The sequence below is a fragment of the Lepidochelys kempii genome, chromosome 13, assembly GCF_965140265.1.
Source record: "Lepidochelys kempii isolate rLepKem1 chromosome 13, rLepKem1.hap2, whole genome shotgun sequence".
Classification (NCBI taxonomy): Eukaryota; Metazoa; Chordata; order Testudines; family Cheloniidae; genus Lepidochelys; species Lepidochelys kempii.
The window spans coordinates 22,735,001-22,750,047 of NC_133268.1; the positions used below are offsets into that span (position 1 = coordinate 22,735,001).

The window sequence follows — 15,047 nt, forward strand, 5'->3', positions numbered from 1 at the left end:
GCTTAATTGCCATACATCAGCCTGCCTGGCTGTAGTCAGACCCAGATTGTATAAGCACGTAACTGAAGCACACACCTCCACTAATTTACCATTAGAATAATTTCACCTTTGCCAACAAGGCTGATATTGACGTTTCCCTTGTTGGTGCACTAGAAGGAATGGATTTTAGTGCCCAAGAAGCCCAAAAAATTATGTATTATTGAACAGAGACCTTGCACATTTAGGACTTGATTAATTTATTAAATATATGTCTTGATTCTGCTGGGGACAACTAATTTTTTTTCACGCCCTTTTACAGAAGCCAGCAGAAAAATCCCCCATCAAACAGGTAAATGCACCCACTGATAAAACACCTTCAAGCTTGACTGCATGCAGGAAAAGCTGAGAAAAAGGCTGCAGGAAACTAATCATGTGGGTGGAAAATTAAGGCACCTTATAAAAGGATTTTTAGTAACAAGGGAACAGACCACATAAACTTGGAAAGGCTAGGGAAAGCAATTTATAGACGCTAATTAGGGCCTCTTTTAAAATGCTTTTGTAATTGACAAGGTCAGTTTTATACTAAAATAGTGCAAAGAAAAGAAAACAACATGGACTGCACACTCCGAGCACAAGATTCTGCTGCAGCTTTCTGGAGGTTTTCAAGGGTCATCATAAGGGAAACGCCAGTGTTCTAACTAGGTAAATATTGATTTACTTGTTATGAATACAGGGCCCAATGCTGAAGCCCTACCCTGGCAAAGCTTCCCATAGACATGAACATCTGCATCAGGCCTCTGGTTTGGATCCATACGTGAGAAACTCCACAGCATTTAGAAAAGACTCATGCTTGGTTTCAGTGAATGCTGCCTCCATTATTGCTATCCCACATGTTCAAGTTGAGAGATTTTTTTTTTTAAATAAATGTGAAGGTTTCATTTGTCTTCTGTTTGCGACTCTTTAGGTTTGGGGTTTTCAGGCTTCCCCACAAAGAGAAAGACCAGAAAGTTATATATGAGAACCCCAACTTTTACTTTGAGAATAACCCTAAGTGGTGGGGCTTTAAGAAACAGCACCAAATTTCACGTCACGTGAGTTGGCAATACTGGACCTCCCGTACTTTCCAGCGGACACTCCAATCTTTTCAGTTTACCTCCTCAGCCAACCAAGGCACTTAACAGAACAGAACCTCCTGAAGTTGCTACAAGGAAATCTCTTGCTTTGCTATGCATGCATGCAAGTGGGAACTGTAAGCGCAAATTGGTAGCAGTTGTGCAGTTACCCAATCTGCGAGCAAATGCAGCGTGTTTCAGGTATTGAGCACACATACCTTTTTCCAGGCACAGCCGCCCTGCATGCTTTCAGGAGAAGTTTGGCCTGAGTTTTCAGCGTCTCAGTGGTGGTTTCCTATTTGATGGCCAACTATTAGGTATTATTTTCATCGTTCAGTGTTCTAGAAAGTATTGATTGGGTCACAGCCCTGGAGACTGAAGTCTTCATTCACAAGTCTTCCATTCACAAACTAGATATAGCATTGGGGATGGCTGTCTAAGCTTCCACCACACTGTCCTGCCAGTGAGTTTAACCATGGATTTGGCAGAACTACCTCCAAAAGTGAGCAAGGAACTTGTCATGTCAGGTACTTCTACTCCAAATACAACTTGTGCATGAGTTAAATCAAATTCACTAAAGCCCAAGAAGTTGTCTCCATTGCCTACTTTAATCAGGTCCTATTTAGGATTTCTCCCTTGGAGAGAATGTACTTGTGTTCACCTTCCACCATGGAAGCCGGGCTGGCTACTCACCCTTTCACAAAGAGTGAAACCAGCTTGTATGGATTGTCATCCTGCAAGAATACTTTCCATTCCAAAGCTACTCACAGCAGCTTTCACAGTGAAACCAACAAAAGCATCATACCTGCTCTCCAGAGTGTATTTCTGAAGTTCCAGATGCTGGCCAGGAAGTTGTTAGGACTCTGCACAGCTGGACATCTGCTATGATATCAGTAGGAAGGAAAACCCTTCAGACAACACTGGGAAGGGTGGGTGGGTGGTTCTCAGTTAACCCACAGGGCAAGTAAATGAGTAGCAGGGAAAGCAGTGTACGGGGGCTATATATAGTTCCACAGAGGCCAATGATGTCAGCCTTGATTGTCTGTCCAGTTTCCCACCAAGCACCGCTGTGCTCTCCTACACTTCTCCTTATGCAAGGAAGAATCCCCTGTAAAAAGTCTGCAAGGCCACTACCTTATCTTGTAAATCTCAGCTGAAAAGCCACCTATGCCATGACACTCTGAATGAGGAAGCTGGTGTGCTGCACATTAGGCTGATCACATGTCTGCTGTTTTGTCTTAAACATTAATCGTAAGCCCTTTCTGGGCAGAAACTGGTTTTAGTTGATGTTTGTAAGAGTCTAGCACAATGGGGCCCTGGCCTCTAGACATGACTGCAGTGCAAACACTGGTGGTTATTTGTAAGAGGAAATGGTAAGGCTCAGCAGCATTTCTTGTTCTAACCCACGTATAACATTAACAAATACCTTTTGGGTTGATACTTATATTATGACAACTGAGCAAAACAGCTGCTGCTGCTTTTATTTATAGCAGTGTAAAAGTAAAAGAAGCCAGAAAAGGTAAAGACCTGTTAAATCACCCAATCTATCCCCTGAAGCACATGCAGGATTGTTCTCTAAAGGATACTTTATGGTTATTCATCCAGCCTAGTCTCATGCTACAAGGCTTCTACCACGTCCCTTGGGAGGTTATTCCACAGCTTAGTTGATCTCCCTGCTAACCTGATATTCAGTCTAAGTTTTCCCCTCCCTAATTTTCACTTTGTTATGCCTAGTAATACCCTTTTGTTCCGCTTTACAAATGTCAAATGTATAAACTGCAAGAAGAGGAATTTAGACCACTGTGTTTCCCAACCTAGTTACCTCTGAGCCAAAACATACACCTGGCTCTTCAGTTTTTTCCCCAACTAACTTCTCAGCCTCATTATCATATTTATTGCTCTTCCCTTGAACAGCAGGAGCTGCCATAAAAATAAGAACATCTGGCTGTGGCCCTAAAAGTCAGCTGAAAACTGATGAAGCAAAATTCTGCCTCCTAAAACGGGTGTAGGGCATTTGCTTAGGATCTGGCTCCGCTTGTTCTAAACTAGTTAAGAATTCCTCTGCCAGGGAATTCTATACTTGGCAGCTGCAGTTAGATTCCACCCTCCCTTTGTACTGACTACTCAGGAAGGACAACAGGGACCAGAATAGGGACAAAACCTGGTCTGTAAACTATTTTTAGACTTGAAAAATGAACACAGTACAACCCCATTGAGTTGAAGTATTCCAGAGGCATCTGAAATATTCAGCTAAATGGGGAAGCAAATGTTGCATTGGGGATATGATCCCTCTGCATTCCCCCGCCCCCCCACTCAGCCTTCAGTTAGCTAAGGGATTCAGTACAATACGGTTTCTTTGATTTTTCCAGCTAGCACTGAAAGTGCCTTTTTCACATGTGGTCTGATTTGAATTAGCATGCTAGGACGTGACTAGTAAAAGGAACATCCTGCCACATGGGCCGAGCCAAAGGAAAGGGGTCAGAGTGGTAACACTACATTTAAAGAGATCAGATGTGGCGTTTCCCGTTAAATAGAAGAGCTTCAAGCCCCAAACTGCATGCCCACCTCCTGGTCCCCACACAACCCACGGGGTATGCCTGTGTGCAATGTGAAACTGCTTTCTAGAGGACCAATGAGTTTCAGGGTCAGAGTGATTAGCAGGTGTCCAGAAATGGTCTCTTCCCTGTAGACACCTCCATCAGCTACAGCCAGGAAGGGAATATTAAAGGGCCAGGCTATAAGCCAGTTCACTTCTGCAGAAAAGGACCTAGGGGTTACAGTGGACAAGAAGCTGGATATGAGGCAACAGTGTGCCGTTGTTGCCAAGAAGGCCACTGGCATTTTGGGCTGTATAAGTAGGGGCATTGCCAGCAGATCGAGGGACGTGATTGTTCCCATCTATTCAACATTGGTGAGGCCTCATCTGGAGTACTGTGTCCAGTTTTGGGCCCCACACTACAAGAAGGATTCGTGGAAAAATTGGAAAAGGTTCAGCGGAGGGCAACAAAAATGATTAGGGGACTGGAACACGTGACTTATGAGGAGAGACTGAGGGAACTGGGATTGTTTAGTCTGTGGAAGAGAAGAATGAGGGGGGATTTGCTCGCTGCTTTCAACTACCTGAAAGGGGGTTCCAAAGAGGATGGATCTAGACTGTTCTCAGTGGTACCAGATGACAGAACGAGGAGTAATGGTCTCAAGTTGCAGTGGGGTAGGTTTAGGTTGGATATTAGGAAAAACTTTTTCACTAGGAGGGTGGTGAAGCACTGGAATGCGTTACCTAGGGAGGTGGTAGAATCTCCTTCCTTTGAAGTTTTTAAGGTCAGGCTTGACAAAGCCCTGGCTGGGATGATTTAGTTGGGGATTGGTCCTGCTTTGAGCAACGGGTTGGACTACATGACCTCCTGAGGTCCCTTCCAACCCTGATATTCTATGATTCACCATGCATTTGACCCACTTCACTGCCCATGCACAACTGGGGACTTTTCCCAAGTAATATGGCCAACACTCTGGAGATCAAAAGCCTGCCAGCCAGGCTGGTGTGCTGCATTCAGATTCCTTTTCTAGCTGGAAGTGGCCTTGGCACTACAAGCTAAACTAAGACCAGATGCCAAGGTGACCAGGTATGCTTTGCAGAACAATTTCTCTCAATTTCAAAGCTCTTGACAGAGCTGGTCAGGAATTTTTCAATAAAATGTTTGTCGGACAATGCCTGTCTGTCAAAAACGGAACCTTCTGGCAGGAACGTATCAGCTTTAACTTTTGTCAGGAAAGGTTTCACTGCCCCAGGGCTGAAATTCAGGTCAGAATGCATATGTACGAGACATACCACCAGAAGAGCCAATAGCCCAGCGGTTACAGTACTCATGTCTGATTCAGAGCAAAGTCTTGAGGCCTGTGCCTTTCCACTCCGTAACCATCTGACATTCAGCTATTCGGGGGTGGGACACATTGGTTTTCATGAACAATTTTGAAAGTTCTCAGTTGCAGTGATACACAATGGGCATTTATTTTTTTTAATCACTACAATTTCCACCCAGCTCTACGCTTGTCTCAGTAGAGTAGAGGCTGTAGTAAAGTTTCAGAGCAGAAAACTACGTGGCCAGACTGGTTTGATCTTCCTCTATTTGAGCCAGTCACAATGTGTTTTCTATTGTGTGTGGGCACACTACAACTCTATCTGGGGTGGATTAGCCAATCTGCTCAAGAATTTGATAGTCACCCTCAACTCTTTGAAGGTTAGGGGGAAAAAAAGTCTTGATTTCATGACATCTAATGGTGATTCTTTAGTTCATATGATGGGGTGGACCAAGTCTTTGGAACTCAAGGGCATAGGACATGTTTCATATTTGATACCACACGTGGATAGTTTAGATGGTGATCCATGATGTAGTTTTCAGTTATGGATTTGTTAAACTCACAGGTGCTGACTCATTAAGCTGCAGGTCTCTTTTCATGGGTATGGTGTTGCTCATACCCACTCTTTTCACTTGAGTACGTTCCCACAAGGAAAGACATTTTAGACAAGCCGTCTCTGAGACGGGCATAAGGAATGAGTTCCTTCTCAGACCCAAACAACCCTCAAGTTCCCCCAAGGATCTGTACTTGGACCTGTGCTGTTCAACGTATCCATTAATGATCTGGAAAAGGGGGTGACCAGTGAAGTGGCAAAGCTTGAAGATGATACAGAATTATTCAAGATAGTGAAGCAAATCAGACTGTGAGGAACTACAGAGGGAGCTCACAAAACTGAGTGACTGGCCAACAAAATGGCAGATGAAATTCAATGTTGTTAAGTGCAAAGTAATGCACACTGGAAAAAATAATCCCAGCTATACATATACAATGATAGGCTCTAAATTACCTGTTACCACCCAAGAAAGATCTTGGAGTCACTGTGGATAGTTCTACAAAAACTTCCGCTCAATGCACAGCAGTGATCAAAAGACTAACAGGGTGTTAGGAACTATTAGGAAAGGGATTGAAAATAACAAATGCCATTATATAAATTCATTGTGTGCCCATCTCTCGAATACTGTGTCCAGTTCTGGTCACCCCATCTTAAAAAGGATATAGTGGAACAGGAAAAGGCTCAGAGAAGGGCAACAAAGATGATCAAGGGTATGGAACGACTTTCATACCAAGAAAGCCTAAAAAGATTAGGACTGTTCATCTTAGGAAAGAGACAACTAAGCGGGCAATATGATAGAGGTCTATAAAATCATGAATGGTGTAGAAAAGTGTTATTTACCCTCTCCCACAATACAAAAACCAGGGGTCATCCAATGAAATTAATAGGCAGCAAGTTGAACACAAACAAGAGTGAGTACTTTTTCACACAACACACAACTAACCTGTGGAATTCATTGCTATGGGATGTTGTAATGACCAAAAGGATAACTGGGTTCAAAAAAGAACTGGATAAGTTAATGGAGCATAGGTCCATCAATGGCTACTAGCCAAGATGGTCAGGGATGCAACCCCATGCTCAAGGTAACTTGAAACCTCAGCCTGTCAGAAGCTGGGAGTGGAAGACTGGGGAGATCACTCCACAATTGCCTTGTTCTGTACACTCACACTGAAGCAATGGTCAGAGACAAGATACTGGGCAAGACAACCATGGTCTGACCCAGTCTAGCAGTTCTTATGCTCTTAACCCCCAACCTCTATGATCCAAAGCCAGCAGATGCAGAGGTACTGAGATCTTTAACAATACTGCTGGCCTTTGACCTCTTATAGCCTTGAGACTCAGTAGGCAGAAGTCCAGACATTGTGTGAGAGAGCAACACTACCCTATTTAATGGAAGTATTTCATGTCACTCACAGCTGGGCCAACAGTTTAAAATATACAGAACATCATAAGTAGCTGCCACCTACCTGCCCCCACCAAAGGATGCCAGCCAGGCAGCAACTAACTTACCGCTTATGTCACATGTCATAAAATCTAATGACTGGCTTTCACAGTCCAAAACCGACACAATTATTCATAATTGGCCTCATAGTTCGCATTCTTCAAGAAGCCAATTATTCATGAAACAGAGTGAGGGTTCAGAAACTCTGGCTCAGCAGTGGGGGCAGCTGTAACCCAGTTAAACTCGCAGAGTGAAAATACGTATACGTAAGTCAGTCTCCAAAGGATTATTATAGGTCTGCCCAGACCCACCTGCCAAGAGTCAGACCAGGATTCCATGCACTAAAGCTGTGCAGTGTACACTGCTTTGCAAAATGCACTACAGAGATATGACAGACACAGCTCTACAGGAAATCCGATCTACCCCAGACTCAATACTGTCACGCCCATTAGGTACAATATGTCTTTATGAGGGGCTAAAAGGAATACAAGAAGGTATCTCAGAGAGAACAGCCATGGGAGGACTTTGGGGGAAACTCCTTCCAGAACAGGCCAGGTTACCTCTTCCCCCCCTCCCCAACATACACACACCTTAAACCCTGTGCAGAAGCCAAAGGAGCCAACCTCAGTCCCTATCCATGCACACCGTAAGTGTGCGGCTACCACTACACTCCCCAAAGGGCGTGGGATGGGAAAAGGGAGGTCTATACCAGCTGGTAGAGCTGGGGGAGCACACGCTGCCACATGGAAGAGAGGAGAGGGCTCCTACTCAGTCTAGGCTAGAGATTAGAAGCCACAATATAAACCTGCACTGGCAGAGCGAAGATGAAACTCAGCAAGGTTCCAGGCATCTCCACATATCCACGTAAGTGCCAGTAAACCAGATACAGCTTCTACTACGATAGGACAGTACTCCCATCAGCAGCTGCTGAGGCTGTTCTCTTGCTCCTCAGCATGGGAATTTCAATTCTAGTTTTCAGTACAGTTAGTCAGAGAAATTGTTCAGACAGTTTCCTTGACCACAGACAGTGTAGTGGAGCTAGATTGAAGTCACATACATGGGAAGTGGCAATTGTAGTACTGGGTGACAGGTGAAGGCTGGAGGAAATACAACACATTGCTTTAGGGGAAGGCCAGGTCAGGGTATATTCTGCTACTGATAGGTATCCCCATGAATGGCAAGCATTGTAGTATCTTAGCTACTATGGCAGGGGATTGGGAGTCAAGCTGATCGGGGTTCTATTTCCAGCTCTGACACTGATTTGCTTTCGGACCTTGGGCAGGTCACTCCGCCACCCTGTGCCTCAATTCCTCCATCTCTGAAGTGGAAAGAGACACTGACACACCTCACGGGGTGCTGGGAGGCTTCTTTTATCCATGCGTACAGCACTTTAAGATCTTCCTGCAGAAGTGCAGAGTAATAGGAATTGGTAGCTCCCCTGCCATATGGGGCAGAAGTACCATAGGCCTGTCCCTGCATGGGAGGGTTAGACAGGTGAAAGGAACCTCCCCCCAAAAAGGATCTAGCCTGCACCCCCAGCATGTACCTGGGGCACCTTTTGACAGAAGTCTAAGGAAGTGTGACTTTCCACACTGACCGCACCACCTTAGCCTATCCATGCTGCCTGGTGCCTTCACTGCAGGAAATGCCAGCCCACAGGGGCAGTGCTTCTGTGCAGACACCACTGGAAGTGGCCCTGCACACCGCACGGAGGTACAACAGGTTCACCAGTAGCCAAGCCATAAGGACTTTGCCAGACAGAGGCGCCCCCAGCAAGTCCTACCTTCTTCCACATCATTTCTCAGTGACGCCTCCAGCAAAGCCACGCTGGCCTCAAAAGACACCTTCTTGTGGCTGACAGCGCTCCTCCGCTTCTCATGCTTCCGCTTCTTGTGCTGCATCTCCTTCTCGTACTGCGCCCACTTCTTCAGCTGCTGAGCCCTGCGCTTCTGGGCTGTCCGCAGCCGCTCCAACGTGGGCACCTTATCCAGCAGCTCGAGTTCTGTTAGGAGATCCACGTGGGCGTCCATTGGCTCTGCTGGGAGAGAAGGAGTGCCGGCCCAGGATGGCCCAGTTGGAGCGATATCCCACAGCAGGTGCTCTGCGCGTCAGCAGTCCAGCACTATACTAGTCTCCTGGGGCTGAGCTGTGAACGGTGCATCCTAATCTCAAAGGAGCACATGGTGGAACCCTGAGAAGAGAAGGAAGAAACAAGGCTAAGTCTCCAACAGCCCCATTCAGAGAAGTCACCATTCCCAGCCCAATGGAAAAAAACCTCCCCTGATAACAGCTACCATCTTAAAGAAGTGTCAATTTTGCTGACACCTGAACCCAGGCCTGCTTGGTGTGGTGCTCCATCCCCCTCTAGTGACACTGAGACCATCTGGAGATTAATGAGTCTGCTACAGCCTTAGCTAACAGACATGTGGCTTCAGGCTTACGCACTAAGGTTGAGAGGTCCCAGGTTCGATCCCATCCAACAACGACCGGGATCTGATGGCGTTACACCAGGTCAAGGCTTTTAACTACAAAACTTGGTGATGCATTGTACAGTTGTCACCTACCAGCTGGAAGGGACCTAGTGAAACCCACTTGGAGATGTCGCAGTTTTAGTTGAGGCGAACTGCACATTAGAGCACCAGGGAGCTCCCTGAGGCCATGACTCACCTATGGGCTCCTCTGGCGTAACACATAAAGTAACCACTTAAGAATCTGACGCTGGTCAGATCCCCAGCCTCATTCTCCTTGAGGCACCAGGGAAGTTAGTTTCACCTCTCACAGCAGCCCACTTGTTTATGACAGCTCTAGATTGCCTCCAGCCTGATGAGGCTATTGCCAGTTGCGTTACAGTCGTCTCTAGCAGCCCCATCGGTGATCTGAGCCCCATTGGGCTAGACACTCTACAGACACACAGCAAGAGTCCCTGTCCTGCAGAACTTACATCATCTGGTAGTAAGACAAAGAGCAGAAGATAACAGAGGCACAGAGCACGTCAGTGGCAGAGTCAGGAACAATATCTAGGTCTGAGACCCAGTCCAGTGCCCCGGCCACTAGGCAAAGCAGTCTCGAGTGTTAAAATAAAACAAAAGCTAGAGACCAGTGAAGTCACCCAGTTCATCCCCCAAGGCCGATGCAGGATGGACACACACACAGTGACAATCAAGGTGTCAATGTTACCTTGTGCTCTCCTCACCTCTGTTTGTTGTATCCACCAACGACTTCACCTTACTGCCACTGCACACTGAGGCAGGGTCTGTCTGCACTGTGTGTGCAGCACCCAGCACGGTTAGGCTCCAAATCCCAAACCGGGGCTTTAGAGGTGCTACCACAAAACCAAACACAGCTAAGTGTTTTGCTGCCAACAGACCTAATACATTGGGAAAATGTTTTTTAAGTGACAGGACGTTTATATCCTAACCACTTGCAGCCCAAAGGGGGGTGTGACAGAATGTGGGGATTTCAAACCTGAGCCTGCACTCTGACACCAACTAGCTCCCCCTGGAGACAGCTGACTGGGGTAATTGAAGATAATTAGCTAATCAGGCTGGGTGAGCTACCAAGCCAACTAGCCTATCAGCTTAAGGCTAATCAAGAGGCCCAGGAAGGCAATGACAGGAAGAGAGGAACAGCCATACTCAATATACTGCACATTCCACTACAGGAGATGAATTTGAGATACAGTTAATGAAGCACAAACAAGTTGCCTCAGTGATGAGCTAGTTTCCGCTAAATGTACAGGTACACAGAGTATAGGGTTGCAAAGTCCCAATGTAGATCCAAAGCCTGTCAAAATTTAGGTATATTTACAGGCCACTACGTTAAAGCCACATATTAAAAGAGCTGGTCAAGTTTCCGACCACCATCCTTCCCGCCAAACCTCTCCCAGGCAAGTCTGACCACGTCAGATACTGGGGGTTCGTTATGCAAAATTTGCAAATGCCTGAAAATTTGGAGGGTTATAATCAAATGGAGACGGAAGCTGGCAGGAATATTCCTCGCTCACCCGCCATTTCAAAACAGAGAAAGATCAGCATCGCTGCTAAGCAGAAGTGGTGCTAAAAGCCTCAAGGCCCTTTGGGACAGACAGTATTTGCAAAACACAGAGGCAGTCTGAAACAGATCGAGTAAGTCCTCAAGGCAGCTTAAATCATAGTCAAAGCAAATTATGTAAAGGCATGTGCCTCTGCTAGACCTCAGCCCTCTTTGGATAACACAAGGCAGTCCAGCCAAGCATGATTTATCCGTGGCCCACAAAGATGTTTCTGAAGAGTAAATTCTTTCCCTTTGGAATGCACCAGATTGTACGAAATGGTGGATAGTTTCACAAGGTTTATACGTGGAAGGATACCCCGAGGCCCCTTACAACAGCTCTTTCATCCCCATCCACCTTCCTGCAAATACCTCCAGAGGCCTTTGATAAAGGATTCAACCAGTGATGAGCAGCCAAAATCTTAACAACCGGTTCCCTATAAAAAGTTCTGATTTAAGGGATGTGCCTCTGTCCTGCCCCTCAGGCTCTGTCCTGACCCCTCCCACCCCCCCCCCCCAGGATCTGTCCTGCCCCCCTGCCCTCCCCAGGCCCGTTCTCCATCCCAGGTGCCTGCTGGTGGGACAGGAGTCCTGCAGCCCTTGCATCAGTGGGGTCGCTCCCGGCATGTGGGACGGCGGCTCCCTGCAGGCAAAGGCTGCCGTCTGCCCGACTCCCCACCGCGGGATGTGAGTGCCCCCAAGCGGCGGAGGCCGGACAACCCCACAGCGCAGGAGCGGGAGAGACGGGAGGGGGGAGGCTCGCCCCAGCATGCCCAAGGCAGCCCCCAGCCACGGCACCAGCCGGCCCTGCCCGGCTCCTGGGGCAGAGGAGGCTGCTGCTGCCAGGGGCCTGGCTCCCCGGCCCTGTGCGGCGCCCAGTCACATGGTGCCTGATCTCCCTGCCCAGTGCAGCCGGTCACACTTCCTGGGCCAGGCAGGAAGCAGCATGGAGCTCGGCCATGGCTGCTGAGCGAGGCGTCATCAGATCAGCCTCTGCCTGCGGGGCCCCGGAGCAGCTGCCTGGATGGCTGCACAGTGCAGGTACCAGCCGTAGCGCGGCCCCTGCCCCGAGACAGGACACAGGGCCCCGCAGCCCTTCCATAGCCCCGCGCCCCTCAAACGGTGCTGCTCCATGCAGCCCCCTCTAGCACTGAGCCCCTTCTCCAACCAGGGCCGGCTCTAGGATTTTTGCCACCCCAAGCAAAAAAAAAGTTTTGGCTGCCCCTGCTTTTTTTTCGTGCCCCCCCGTCCCCGGCTCCGCCCCTTCCCAACCCCTTCCCCAAATCCCCAGCCCCGCCTCCTCCCCCAGGCATGCCACATTTCCCCCCCCCCCGCATTGCTTCCTACGGCTTCCCCCCACAACCCCCTGCCCTAGCTCACCTCTGCTCTGCCTGCTCCCCTTAACACACCACCGCTCTGCTTCTCCCACCTCCCTCTCAGGCAGGGAGAGGCAGAGCGTTCAGGGGAGCACGCGGAGCAGAGGTGAGCGAGGGTCGGGGGGGGGGCACAAGAAGTAACGGGGGGGAGTAGAGGAACTGCTCCGCGCCCCAGCTCACCTCCGCTCCACCACCGCTGCCTCCCCGGAGCACACCGCCGCTCGGCTTCTCCTCCCTCCCTCCCAGGCTTGCCGCGCGAAACAGCTGTTTGGTGCGCCGCAAGCCTGGGAGTGGGGAGAAGCGGAGCAGCGGCAGCGTGCTCAGGGGAGCAGGCGGAGGTGAGCTAGGGTGGCGGGGGCACATTTCTGGGGCGGCATGGCCGGCGCCAAGCACCTGCTTGTTTTGCTGGTGCCTAGAGCCGGCCCCGTCTCCAACAGACCCCTTCTATAACACTGAGCCCTACACCATGCACCCTCCCTAGCGCTGCGAGTCGGGGCCCCTTTCCTGGGGGGCTGCCCCAGCCAAGCCCCAGCCTGGCTGGGACTTTCTGGGGCAGTGACTGCCTACCTAACCCCCCTATTCCCCGTCCCCTGACCGCCCCCACCAGAACCTCCGCCCCCTCCAACCGCTCCCTGCTCCTTATCCAACACCTCCTCCCAGCCCTGGCCCAGCCCCCTTACCATGCTGCTCAGGGCAGCGTGTATGGATGCCACGCAGCCCGCTGGAGCTTGCAGCCCCACCCCCTTACCATGCTGCTCAAAGCAGGAGCGGTCCAGAGCTGGTGCCGGCAGTGTGGCATGCCGAGGCTCTGCAAGAGGGGGGAAGGTGGGGAAGGGGCCGGGGGAGCCTCCCCGGCCAGGAGCTCAGGGAGCCCTAACAACCGGTTCTAAATTTGCTTCTAAATTTAACTGGTTCGCGCGAACCGGCTCCAGCTCACCACTGGATTCAGCCCCTTCTGTAAATACCTCCCAACCCCTTCAGTAAATACCTCCGCAGACTCTAAACAAGACATTCTGCTTCCTCTGCAAGTTACTCAGGCTGAAAGCTGGAACCCTGCGTTCCAATACAAATCTAACTTACAGAAGAGCCAAAGCATGCAGGTTGGTCCTGGGCTTTTCTTGTGGAAACCGTCATGTGCAGAGACACCAGAATAAAGCCTAAGTGCAGCTTCAGTGGCACTTGTGAGCCTGAGTGTGTGGGCTTCAGTCAGAGTGGAACACAAGGTCAAAGGCACCTGAGCGTAATACAGAATTCTACCCTTCTGAGAGCGTTCCTTGGAGGGAGTCTAGTCTAGCAATGTTTTAGCTAACCCTGAAGATTTGAAGCCCAATGTATTTAATAACTGGATGGTTTAAGAGGTAACAGTGAGGGCCGCTTCTTGACGTCCCCCGTTGCCAAACAGAAGCCACTTTTCACGATTGTTTAGTAAAAGTTGTGTCCGTCCCTACAAAAACAGCTCAAGCAGCAAAGGCCTGATTCCGCAGGTCTATTAAAGCAAGTGGAAGTGGAAGTGGAAGTCAGTGGGTCTGCTTGCCTGAGGCATAGCTACTCCCAGGAGGAAAGCTTGCAGGATTGTGCCCGAGAAGTGCCAGAGGAAACAGCACATTTAGAAGGCATGGGAGGGAGCCAAGGGGGTGGGAAGCTTGCTCTGCCATTGCCTGGCTTCACCTGCTCGCTGCATAAATTTTAGCCTCCTGTAGCTCTTACACTGACACAAGAACAAGAAACAAACAGAACTGAACAGAGAGACCTACAAGAGAAGAAAATGAGAGAAGACAAAGAGGCTGTGCTTTGCAACTCATGCCTCAACATAGCTTTAAAAAGCGGCAGCAGCCTGGAAGTTATTGTGAGGCAGCGGCCACTACCAGAAATACTAGATCCTCCTCGAGCACCAGAGAACTGCTATAGGTTTACAAGCATCGAAAGGTGGCAGAACTGGACCGATTTCCGTGCTACTCATTAGAGCACTGTAGTCCAGAAAGCCCCATGTGGATCTTGGCTCTGCAACTCAGGCTGCTTGTTTTCAAATGACCTAGTTTCTTTCACTGTGCAAAAATATATATATATATATTTTGCACGCGTTGATTTTTCTTTGCACAACCAGTCTAATTGTAGCACAGCCACGGCAAGACCTCAATGTTCATTTTACCTTTAAAGCAGCACAGGACCCAGCTGCGTGGGTGTCTGTGGCTTATAAAGCTTCACATCTTAGTTTCTCTGTCTCTCCTTTTTTCCCCCCTGCCTCTGACCCAGCTTTTTTTCCATGAGCTCAGCAGCTCAGTTTCTTGAGAGGTGCAGAACACATCCTGTGAGCTGCGAGCAAACCACAGCATCAGGACAGAGAGAATAATGATCTTACTGCAGGTGCCAGTCAGAAGGAGGGACGCTCACTATTTTATGCCACTCATGTGTGATCACTGTTTTCATGATAGTCCATCAAAAAGTAATCCAGCTGCTCAATGGGGGCCCTATGTCTACCTCCAAGTATCCTTACTAAGAGCAGGTAGGTGCTGGCACTTGTGATCATGTCCTTTCCCACAATGCAACCAAAGCCCACCTCTTGCAAACATGTGATTAGGTGAGTTCCATGAATCTACTTTTGTATCAAGTGACTCTCAGGCCTTGCAGGATCAGGGCATCTTCCTGTAAAGTGGGAACTCCCTGAGGCACAAGCAAGCAGCCCCCACTTTAACTTGTGA

General features: G+C 48.9%; 1 protein-coding gene across 1 annotated transcript in view; it reads right to left on the bottom strand.

Annotated features, from left to right (window-relative positions):
• PPP1R16B (protein phosphatase 1 regulatory subunit 16B) overlaps positions 1-15,047 on the bottom strand; it is a 103,082-nt gene that overhangs the window by 70,515 nt on the left and 17,520 nt on the right. The window contains exon 2 of the mRNA XM_073309746.1: positions 8,727-9,134. Coding sequence (XP_073165847.1) covers positions 8,727-8,973 — 247 coding nt within the window. The 5' untranslated portion in view covers positions 8,974-9,134. The remainder of the gene's footprint in view (positions 1-8,726; positions 9,135-15,047) is intronic.